This window comes from Ixodes scapularis, unplaced genomic scaffold (genome assembly GCF_016920785.2).
Source record: "Ixodes scapularis isolate PalLabHiFi unplaced genomic scaffold, ASM1692078v2 PGA_scaffold44__24_contigs__length_19508400, whole genome shotgun sequence".
NCBI lineage: Eukaryota > Metazoa > Arthropoda > Arachnida > Ixodida > Ixodidae > Ixodes > Ixodes scapularis.
Window position 1 is genome coordinate 17,490,166 of NW_024609873.1, and position 12,222 is coordinate 17,502,387.

Below are 12,222 nucleotides of genomic sequence, written 5' to 3' on the forward strand. Positions count from 1 at the left end.
ACCGGAAAATATTTTACAGAGGCGCTGATCTATCGACTACCTCAATTAGCTCAGTAAGCGCGAAGAGCGTGTTTTGTTTCACCTTAAAAAACTGGAACCAAATATACAGGCATGCGGCTGTATATTTGGCTACAGCCAGAAGACACCCCCAAGTAAAGCTCTTAATCTTCACTATTTAGACCAATACTTCTAAAACGTGAGACAACGTATACTACTCATCCGAAGCGACAAGACAGCTCCCTCGTCAGCCAGAACATCAGAGCGGAATGGAGGCTGTGACGAGGGAGTAGCTGCTTCGTGCGTGAACAAGCTCGTGCACTTGGCGCAGCAGGGGCCATGCGGGGCCCATGTCTCCAGCAAAGTCGTCCATGGCCAAATCCCAGACGGCAAGGCCCAAGGTCTTGCGCACGAGTGGCCGCTTCGCTCGCAAGCTGACGCGGTCCTCGAACCCAATCCACTGGTCCTTCCAGTGGGCCACGGCGCAGCGGGAGTGGCCGTGGAAAAAACGTGCCCAGCTAGCATTGCTCAGCAGCAGCTGAGCCACGTCGTAGTAGCCGGTCCGTCCCGACTGGTTGGTGTACCCGAAGGATCGTCCAGGTCCGATGGCGTCCATGCCCACGCGGTGGTGCATCCAGGGTCTTTTGACCGTGAAGGACACACCGGCGAGCGATACGCTTAGCACCGTCTTGAGCAGCAGATGCTCCGCGACCATAGACAAGTCGTCGAGGATGGTGGAGAGCCCCGTTTGGCCGTGGTGTCGGGCTCGAAACACGGAGCGAACGGGGCTCTGGCAGGTGGTCACGGGGAACCTGCTTGGCTCTACCGTGTGATGACTGTCCACCAGCACCATATCGAGTCGCTCATAAATGGAGTGCTCAAAGTAGCCATGCCGTCGGGTCGTCTGACTCCAGGGCAGCATAACGGTAACCTGGAAACCCTCCTTGTCGAACAAAACCCGCATCGTGTTGATGAGCGTGCTCCAGTTGGTGCGCACCTCGAGGTCCGGGTACTTCCAGTAGAGCACCAGGCCGTCTAGCCCAGTGTGGCGCAGCCAAGCGACGGCGTTGTGAATGAACGCCAGTCGAGATTTCTTACTACGAATCAGGTCTTGGAAATCGGGACTGTCGCCAGCTTCGCCCCCGACGCAGGCCCACATGGTCACTGAGGGTGTCTTGAGCGCTGCCAGGCGCCTGGGTCCTGCAGCTTCGGCGTCTGCTTTTCTGGGGCGGATGCGGCTCTGGGGGACATCTACTCCGACCGAAACGTAGACAATGGCGTCACAGAGACTCGTGGACACGTTCTCCAGGTTCAGCGGGTGAGGCGAGCCCGATGGCTCGCTCTGGTTTACGAAGCAGAAGACGGTCTTGCCGAGGTCATCGTCGGATAGTTTCTGCATCACCACCTGAGCGGACTTACGGGGAACGGCGGGGCCCTCCTCGGTGTCATCAATGGACGTCCAGAAGTGTTCTACAACGGCGGACACGATGGCCGTGCAGGCGCAAGCCACCGTCATAACACCGATGACAAAAAACACAATGATGCAGAGATTCTTATCGCGAAGTCTGTACTGGGGACTGGAGTCAGAGAACCGAAACCGCGTGGCGCTCTGGGGTCGTGTTGGGCCGTTTGCGGTAGGCTCCTCTTCCATGACTGCGTTGAATGGAGAGAACAAGCAAGTGACGTCGATGCATGATGCGTATTCGCGTGTTCGTGCTTCAGTCTCGTCTTTCTTTAATAATGTTTGCTGTTCTTATACTTGGGGACAAATTCTCTTAAAAATAATTAATAATAACTGGGTTGTGTGTAGGTTTATACAGCCTAGAACTTGGCTTGCCTCAACGGGTGACGAGTCTCCCAGCTGTAGATGAGCAGTTTAGCCAGTGCAGTACAAACCGCTAGCCTGGGGTCTTTAACGTGCACCACGCAGTAATGATACACGACCGCACGCTGTTACGATGCTCATCGGGCAGGGGTGGGGCTCGAACCAAGGATCCTTGGGTTCAGCAGCGCGAGCTTTCACTCCACGTGCTCCGAGCTGGTGACAACTTCTCTTGGCAGTGAAGCCAAAGCTATAGGGTACCCGTGCGCTCGCGCACAGTGAGCGCCGATCACAGCTGTGCTCGCGCAGTCTTCACTTCTTCGTAAATGCCAGAAAAAGTTGTGCCCGAGTATTAGCGGTGAGATGTTTTGGTGGCGCCCTCCTAAGGGGTATCCACACTAGGGAGAAATCCCGGGGATTTCTCCCCGGCACGCGCGCATCACGAGATGAAAACGCGAGGCTTTTGCACATCGCAAAGCCTGACGTTTTCGTCGTGGGCTAGCGCCGAGTGGGCTAGCGCACACCAGCTCGGAGCACGTGGAGCGAAAGTTCGCTCTGCAGAACCCAGGGATCCTGGGCTCCATCCCCATCTACAGCTGGGAGAAAAGGCGCCCGCTGAGGCAGACTAAGTTTTAAGCTGTATAAACACACACACACACACACACACACACACAATTTTGGTGCCCTCCTATGGGTCCCTCTCCTGGGGGGCTAAGCTCGCCTTCGGCGGGAATCTCTCCGATGCGACGTAACGGGTGAGGGGAGGAGCTTCTTTCGACTCCGCCCTGGCGAGTTTCCCACTCCTCCTCTTACATTTCCGACCCCCCCGGCGGCGGCGAGTTCCCCAGCGTGGCTCCGATTTGTCCCTACGCTCCGCTCCCGGGTTCAATCCTCACCCTTCCCCGTTTGGATCTTGATGAGCATCGCACCGGCGTGCGGTCGTGTATCACTCACTACTGCGTGGTGCACGTTAAAGACCCCAGGCTAGCGGTTGGGCTGCACTGGCTAAATTGCTAATCTACAGCTGGGAGAATCGTCGCCCGTTGAGGCAGGCCAAATTTTAGGCTGTAAAAACATACACAGAACCCAATTTTTTTATTTAGATCGTAAATGACAAATAAGAATTGGTAACAGCACGGATCCTAATTATACAAATATTGCTTGGATATGGGCTAGGTGGTTAGACATTGTGATGGTTTGCTGCGCTGCGTAGATGCAAGAAAAACGCGCTTGATAAAAATTTAAACCAAAGCAGAGAATAGGCGAAAAACAACATACAGGAATGACGCAGACTAACAACTGTGTAATTTCTTTCGCATCTTTCTCCCCCCACGTCGCCACACAGCCACAATATGTTTTTTATTTATTTATTTTTTTTTTTTTTTCAGAAAAGGGTGCACGTGGAGCGAAAGCTCGCGCTGCAGAACCCAGGGGCCTGGGTTCAATCCCCACCCCTGCTCGTCGATCTTAATGAGCATCGCACCTGCGTGCCGTCGTGTATGACTACTGCGTGGTGCACGTTAAAGACCCCAGGCTAGCAGTCGTACTGCACTGGCTAAATTGCTTATCTACAGGCAACAATGTCGCCATGTGCTGGCATGTTCTGCCGTATAAACAACTAACGACCGATTTGTTCGTCAAAAGACGCTGTGGAGGGAGAAAGATAAGAAAGAAATTACACAGTTGTTAGTCTGCGTCATTCATGTAGATTGCTTTTCTTCTATCCTCTGTTTTAGTTTAAATCCTATCAAGTGCGTTTTTCTTGCATCTACGCAGCGCAACAAATCATCACCATAATTGTAAAAGCCTGTAGGTAATGATAAATTGCGTTCCTGGTTGCAGATTGCCATAAAAACACATTTTTTTCTAGGATTCACTTTGTAGAATTTGTTTGTAGGTTTTACGACGGGGACGACGGTACATTCACGGCTCCATCACCTCAAGCACGGTTTGCCACGCAGTTCCTCGCACAGCCACCTTACCACGTATTTCGAGAGGCGATAGTGTTGTTAAAAATCAACGTCGTCTATGTTCGCCAACGGCGAAACACGCACAAAAACGCTGCCATTTTGGACGCCCCCCTCATCTCGCGCCCAACTCGCCCAAACTCGCCTAGGTCGGAGCCGGCAAGCTTTTCCGATCCGAGGCGGCTTTTGCCACGTCACAATGACGTCACAGCATCTCGCCGCGAGTTCCGAATATGCCACTCTCCGATCACCTCAAAACCCTCCGTTCTGACGTCACGATCTAGGGAGTGACGGCGCGTGTCGTCATGAACGGCGCCGACCAATCGCAGCGAGCGGCGAGTTCGGCGGAGAACTCGCCTTGATCTCTCCGAGCCGAGCTTAACCCCCCTGATGTCATTACCTTACAAACAATGGTGGTGTTTGTAATGAGCATGGTGGAAGCTTGAAATCATTGCGCTCTTAAAACAACACTGCCAACATCCTCAAAGTTGAGGTTTTTACATTCCTCTTATTTCCGTCGATGAGAAATCCTTTGCTGACGTCATAGTCAGCATTCGGCCAATCGTGGAAGGCCGATCACAGCGACGCTTTTGATCGCGCACGTCGCCAATGATTCATTTACAGGCAATAAAAAAACGCGAAGCCAGGTGGCCAGGTCATCACTGATGGGAAAACTCAAGTACAAGTCGCTACTACGCTTTTGGGAAAGAAGGTAAATTCAAAAGTGCAAGCTTTGAATTTGCATTTAATTGCATTATCATCGTAACCTTAAAAACGCAAGCCGTTCACCCTTGTTGGTGTTAGACTGGTGGCGGTTGATAAAACCCGTTTGCTCTACTGACGTCTAAATTCTAGTTAACTCAGTTGGTGGAGTGCTCCAATGGGATTGGGGACGTCCCTGGTTGAATACCAGGACCATGCGGATTTTTTTCAGTCACGCACCAGTCACCTAGCTGTGTTTGGAGATTTGTGTTTGTCCTTTGTTCCCTTTGTTCCCCTTCACCGGGGATCCTTTTCGTCATTCTTGTCCAGCTCGCTTGCACCTTTGCATTCAATTGCATTATGACTCGAAAGGTTACGTTTGAATACGTATCAACTAAGAGGAATAAATTAAAAAGGCGTGCAGCCAAACAATAGCAGCGTGAAGTGATGGGACTTATATATGACAAAAAGGAAGTCAAAGAAACCGAGACAAAAATCTGGGGGGAGAAATTTCTTTACCAGGTTCATGCTAAGAAAACAAGCAGTAAGAAAATCATATTTATTTGATAATTCATTCACAGAGTAACTCTTTTGTTTACAATACCCTAACATAAACAATAGAAGATGGTATATAAAAATGCGCGGGGTTTCGTCATGCCCTTCTTTGCTGAAGTAGATATGATGGACTGCCCAAAATATTTAAAGGGGTGGTGCAACGATTTTCGGGCTTTGGCCAATTAACAGCGGAAATTAATCTGTGTCACCTACAGAACGAAGAACAGAAAACAGTATTTTCTAGCGAGCGCTAGTTTTTTATTTAAAAAAAAAATTTAAACAAATCGAAGGTCAAAATGCCTCTCAACTCTCCACGTCGCCTTTCGAGTGACGTACTCTGGGGGATCACGTGGTTTCCCCTTGGGTTTTCTCTTCGGAGACCCCAGCCGCTTCCTCCGCAGCTGGGGTCTTTGACCCCACCCGCGAAGGAAGCTTGGACGATGCTAATCCTAAAGGATGAGCATCGTTAGAGGTCGCGGCGAGCGATGGTCACAAAAGACGGATCGCCACGGGGCTGTCGGCGAATGTAGCAGCGAAGGAGACGGACAGGTTTTGTTCACTTCCGCGTATCCCCCAGTGACGCTGTCACCGTAGTTCCCGTAACGGCCACAGGCGGCTGCAGGCCGGAAAATAATTCGTTTTTTTCCCCTTGGCGATTACGCAGCGGAATAGCAGTTTTTCGGGGCAAGGTGACGCGTTTTTTGGTCACTTGTGCTTAGATAAACAATATAAAAAATACAAACTGCCAATTCTTTCAACATTAAAATCGTTGCAGGATCCTTTTACTTAATTTCTCCTTACAACAGTTTCAAGCGCGTTACGTTACGATTATGAAACTACACACCGATTGGTTATTGGCGGAGGCAGAGGGGGAAAAAAAAAGGGGGGGGGGGGGGCTAAAGTCAAGCCTTTTCCCCGAAAAATACTCCTTGCTACGCCACTAGAATTGGTGGTTCAGATGATTTAACTGTAGGCTTATTGTTTTGGGGTGAAGGGAAAGCAAGGAAGAATATTAAAACAAACTTTATATATTATATTCATATTTTTCATGAATGGGCCAGATTGATTTGGTGCGGGTCAAGATTGAAGAAATAATAAACAAGACGGAGACGACACAACCACGTCTTTCAACTAGCAACAGACATATAGGAATTCCAAAAGCGAACAATCAATTAAATGCGGAGAAATCGAGAAAAGGAAAAGTAGCTAATAGGCGAAGGAGGGAAGATACAATAAGATAAAATGCAGTTCGATTGGCAGAGCCATCTCTTATTTGAAAAATTCAACATCAGTCCTCGCCAGTAACAATAAGGGTTTGAATGACTCTATGATCTCCCGGCCGTGCTTAAAGCTCCTAGATAAGTGGTTCGTGCACGTAGCGACATCCTTTGAAGTGCTGACTCTGTGACGGGGCAGATTTTAGGAAGCGAATGGCGGCGCACAGCAAAAGAGTCAACCGAATGACGCCATTTTGTTCCTACGGAATAAGGTTCGTAATTTGTTTTGTTGTCGTTACTTGCAAAAAGAAGCCTCAATGATGCTTCATTTTAGAAGTAAAGAAGTAATGAAACTAAGCCAATGACGAAGCACATTCCGTAAGAACAAACCGGCGTCATTCAGTATTCAGTACACACTTCCCACGTAGCACCCAATGTCGTGCGAACATTCCTTGGGTGTTCTGAATGTTGAAGGAACGGTAAAACACCATTCGGAACTTTCTAGGAACGTTAATATGCGAACATTCCCTCCAAGGTAAACTGCTCAACATTCTAGGAACGTTCGTTGGCGAATATTCGTATGCACGATGTTCTAGGAACATTGGCCTTCGAACATTCGAATCCCGGAGAAAAGCTCACCGAAGAAAAGCTCATCGGAGATAAGCTCACCGCGAAACCGGCAGATGCGGAGAAAAGCTCATCGCCCGTTGAGCGTATGCGGAGAAAAGCTCACCGATTTTTTTCTCCTTTTCATATGGGGGCTGTGCGATCATGCGTAACATATGTCAATTTATTATCATTAAAATTCGTCAGCTTTGTAAAAAAGAAGATGTCCTTTTTTGTAATATTTGTTAAGCTTATTGGGTATATTGCTCCCAAATCAATAATTGCGGGTGAGTGTTTTCTGTTGCTTACTCTCTAAGCAACGAAAGCCTAACTGAAAAAAATTATGAACTTGAAGAACAGGAAAAAGTTCGAAAACTTAATAATGTCCGCCTGAAACCTAAAAATACAAAATGTGAATGCCGAAAATCCGGAAGTGCATGCGCAACAACGCGGTGCCGGAAATTCTCATTGGAGCTTTTGTTAACCTTTGTAAACAGGATAAAACAGTCAGTAGGATGATCGAGGCATCTTTCTTCCACGAACATGCATGCACGTTTTCTAGACGTTCGTACTGGTGTTTGACTTCCACACGTTGCCTTCGTGTGATAGTGCCCCTCTACGGTGAGCCACCCATGTCCTTCAGAGCTACACACTGTCATCCAGGGGCAGATCCAGACCTCCATCTTAGGGGGGGCGGTTCCTAGGTGTAAAACGGCGGGGGGTGGTGGAGGAGTGTTTATATTTTTTGTGGAGTAATCGTTTTTACTAAGTCGCATGTTTAAAAGGGCTCGTTTTCCCCAAGTCCCTAGGTAGGGAATTCGAAACCGCAGTTGCAAACCAGCAAGCCCCGCCTCTGTTCCGTTCGACACACACATGTTCGCTCCAAAGTAAATGACGGCGCCAAGGGAAAACACCGCCCCCCCCCCCCCTCTTGGATCCGCCACTGCTGTCATCGTTGTTACTCGTCACTATATAAGAACTAATCTTCTGTAAGGTAGCGAGTTGGTAAAGGTTATGCATGACGAAAACCGCTCAAATGACGACGACGGAGTGAAGACAACAAACACGACAGGACGAAGCTGTTGTCGCAACTAAAGTTTTGTTAGTGAAATTAACAGAAAGAAAACAGCGTAGCCGACACTGATTACATCAACAAACACCTACTTATCTATTAGGCACTACACAATATTTGGAGCTGAAACGGTTCACACACCGCTATTCATGTTAGCTCGCACAGAACAAACCTCTTTATCTGACAGAGCTACCGACGGCACCTTGCCAGTTGTCAATAAATTGTTGTCTTTTTTACCGGTGTACGATGTTCTGATTTTATACTTGCGGCTTCATTAATGTACAGAATGGGTGATTACTAATCTCCGAGGAATAAGTAAATATGCCCAGTGAACTTCAAGAATATTACAAAAAAAAGGACATATTTTTAATGAAGTGAAGAATGCGAATTGTGTTAAATTGCCAGGTATGACGCAAAATCCGCTAAGTTAAAAAAAAAAAAAATTGGTGAGCTTTTTTCCGCATTCCCTCAAAGGCGGGTGAGCTTTTCTCCGCATCTGCCGGTTTTACGGTGAGCTTTTCTCCGGTGAGCTTGTCTCCGGTGAGCTTTTCTCCGGTGAGCTTTTCTCCGATGAGCTTTTCTGCTGTGAGCTTTTCTCCGCCGCCAGAACATTCATATGCGCAACATTCTTTCAACGCTCGCTTACGATCAATCCTAGCATTTTCGCAGGTGAAGCCAACTTTACGGAGCTCTCACGCTACCTGTGGTTCGACACACCATCCACTATATGCCACTTTGTGCCAAAATATGCAAATTAAGTGGAGTTTCTGGAAACTTAGCATAAGGGATCAGTTTTATCTTATATAAGTCTACCGAGGAATCCGATATACGGTATAGGAGAAAAGCAATGGTTTTCAAAACTTGATAATGAACTTGATAATGAACTTGGCACTCACTGCGTATGTAGAGGTACAGTTTTGAATAGGCCCGATTTTTATCATTTGAGGTTCAATTGGCGACGTGTGCGATTGAAAGCGTCGCTCTGATCGGCCTTCCGCGATTGGCCCAGTGCTGACTTTGACGTCCGCAAAGGATTTTTCTTCGACGGAAATAAGAGGAGTGGAAGAACTTCAATGGTTGGCGGTGTGGGCAGCGTTGATTTCAGAGCGCAATGATTTCAAGCTACCAGCATGCTCATTACAAACACCATCGAACTTGTTGTTCGCGAGGTAATGACGTCACGAGAGGAAACCATAGGAGGGCGCCATCAAAACATCTCGCCGCTAATACCTTGAAAAAGGTATATCCTGCATTTAGTGTGAGACACGTGGAGTGAGTAGTCGGTTATTAATGCAGCACATTTTTATTGAAATAGTTGACAAGTGACGGGTTGAGGTGAACTGTCGTTAGTGCATGCACAAGCTGGTGCGCTGGGAAAGCGGCAATCTTGTGCCTACGACTTTTAAAAATATCTTTCGATTAAAAAAATACTGATCGCCCTGTGAGGAGCTTTATACCACATCCAAATATGTAGGCTCATTGGTGCTGTTTCCTAAGCAAACCGTAATAGACCATTTTGCTGTACACTCCTTGCGGCCGTTACCGAAGGTAGGCAGTGAGGGTTCCCGGACATTTCATAGAACACCGTTTCGTCGAATGCCGTTTCATCGAAAAAATGGATGTTTTATCGAACGCCGTTTCATCGAACGCCGTTTCATCGAACGCCGTTTAACCGAATCGCTGATGGCCGCTTCATTGAATGTCTTTTAAATAAAAAGTGTGAAAGATGCTCTTTTATGCACGGATCGAGTGCATTTTCGTGTCATTTACCCATTTCATCGTCAGGTTTTTTAATGTCCAACCTTGTAGCTGTTACAATTTATTTTGATGCAAGTAACCCATGACGATATTTGTACCTCTCATTATGTTCGTTTCGCACATTGTGCTTATCTGTTCACCCCCTCTGTATTACCCGATGGGCCTTGAGGGTATTGTGACAAATAAATAAAAAGTCGCACTTCCGGTAAGAGCGCACTCCAACTTATAGAGGCCAGAAGGCGACTTTGGTTTTGTGCAGGCGCAACAACTTTAGCCATGTGAGCCTCCTCGCCTCTCATGTCTTTCGATTGATGCTGCCCGAAGCTTGCAGTAGCTAAAGCTGAGGTGCTATTTATGAAACTACAACAAAACATTGTTTTTTTTTTTGTTTTTTTTTAAGATTTAATGAAGTCAAAAGTAAGTACGTCACTTCAAATTTTATTTAAAACTTTCGGGGGTTCATGTGTTCGTGCGACAGCCATTCATCGTTTCAAATGATGAGCATTTGCTCTCAAAAAGTCCCCCACAGCCATGGTCCGTCGGTTCTCATAAAAAAGGCGGACCTTCCCATTTCTGGCCGCTATGGCCATCTTCTGGCGAAGAGGCTCTTGGGAACTCAGCATCGCCTCCAGATTGTCTTCCGTCATTTGATGCTCTGTGGCGATGCAAGTCAAAAACTTCCAGAACCCGGGATGGGCACCTCCGACCAGCTTCAGGAAGCGGAAATGCCACCCTGGCGTTCGATAAGATGGCGTTCGATAAAACGGCGTTCGATGAAACAGCTTCGACGAAACGGTGTTCGATGAAACGGCGTTCGATAAACGGCATTCGATGAAACGGCTTCGATGAAACGGCGTTCGACGAAACGGCGTTCGATGAAATGTCCGGTCCCCGGCAGTGAGAAACCCAGCGAAACGAAACCACGGCGTATACATTGGTACGCATTTAAGTCGCAGCGGTGCGGTAGCGCTGTGTTGAGAGCATGTACTGCTGCGTCGTTAAGTGCTTCAACAGTTATGCGTTGTATCTCGGGAGGAAAAAAGTTTTACAGTTTTTCAACTCACCGATGATTTGTGGGACAGCGACAACGATGGACCCGTGCCGTGCGACGCGAGAAATTTGTTCTCCCGATCATGTCTGCCACCGTGTCGCCACGACTGACATATTCTACACTGCCGTGTTGCGCTCTGCGTTTGTTTTCGTACCAGTAACGCCTACATACGATATGTTAGAGCCGATGGGACGAACCGAAACGCCATGCCACACGGGTATGCAGTGCCAATTTCGTTGGAGGAACGCCCTCCAAAGAAGTTTAGTCCCCATCGCACGTGTCGATATTATTTCCGGGCCAGTATAGCATGCAGTCTGTACTTCATGAAGGAAGATTCGGACGGTACAAAAACAGGGACAAATATGAATCTAAGGAAAATTACAAAGAAACTCGGAATCACTGGAGAATCATCGTTTGAGTATGGAAGTTTATGTGGTGTGCTTTCGTTTTTGATCAGCGTCCTTTTGGATGTGGAAATGCCGACACCCCGAATCCTGTAGACTACTTTTTTTTTTCCTCGGCTTTGAAGCCACCTTTTGTAAAGTTGTTTGAAATGAAAGTACCGTCCACTGGTTCTTTCCTACCTATACCGTGTGCACCTCGCAAGACGAGTGCTATTCTCTTCGCAGCCTTTGACGGTCAAAACCGGTTCCCATTCAGTTACGCCGCCCAAACTAAATTTCCACCTGGTTTTCCTATGCTATCCCTTTTGGTATAATAAGCGCTGTGTCAAGTTACGGTCATGTCCAAGTACCTGTGTGCCGAAAATCGGCAACTCGCACAAACAAGTTACTACTCAAGAGCTGACCGCAAAAGCCTTTGACGGCCAAACCGTGTGTTGGCAGACAACTTTGTTTTCTCGGCTTTTTAACCACCTTTGGTAATGCTTCAATGGGAAGTACACACTGCTCCCTTCCTGCCTGTAAAGTCTCCACCTCCCTCGACGAGTGATATTCTCTTGACAGCCCATGGCGGTCAAAACCGGTTCCCCTTCAGTTACGCCGCCCAAACCAAATATCCACTTGCTTTCCCTATGCCACCTATTTTTGGTATAACAAGTGTTGTGTCAAGTTACGGTCATGTCCAAGCACCTGTGTGCCCAAATCTGCACTTCGCACAGCCCGGTTATAACACAACATTTTGGGTCCAATATTCGATATCCCGTAGAGCTTTATTCCTTTATTCGTTCGAAACATAACTTTCACACCTGCTGTCTTAATGAAATTTGGCACACTTAGTGAATAAACTTAGTGAACATCTCACTCGCCTCCAAATATCATCGTCCCAGTAATCCTACGTTTACAGCGACGAGCCTAACAAATTTTCCACTGAAGTTATGGTGGTTGCCATCTTGCTCTTCGGAAAATTGCTCCAACCCCTTTTTCGACCGCAATTAGAGAAATGACCCCTATTAATGACTCAAACTCCATATATGAAGCGGAGAACAGCTAAATGCCCTTCTTAGGTCTGCCCCA

At 47.6% G+C, this 12,222-nt stretch overlaps 1 protein-coding gene across 1 annotated transcript; it reads right to left on the reverse strand.

Moving 5' to 3' along the window:
* Nucleotides 1–256: 256 nt before the first annotated feature.
* On the reverse strand, nucleotides 257–1,648 carry LOC8042001 (endochitinase-like). The gene has a single exon (XM_002415141.3). It carries the CDS (start codon nucleotides 1,646–1,648, stop codon nucleotides 257–259), a length of 1,392 nt encoding a protein of 463 aa, XP_002415186.3.
* Nucleotides 1,649–12,222: the final 10,574 nt, after the last annotated feature.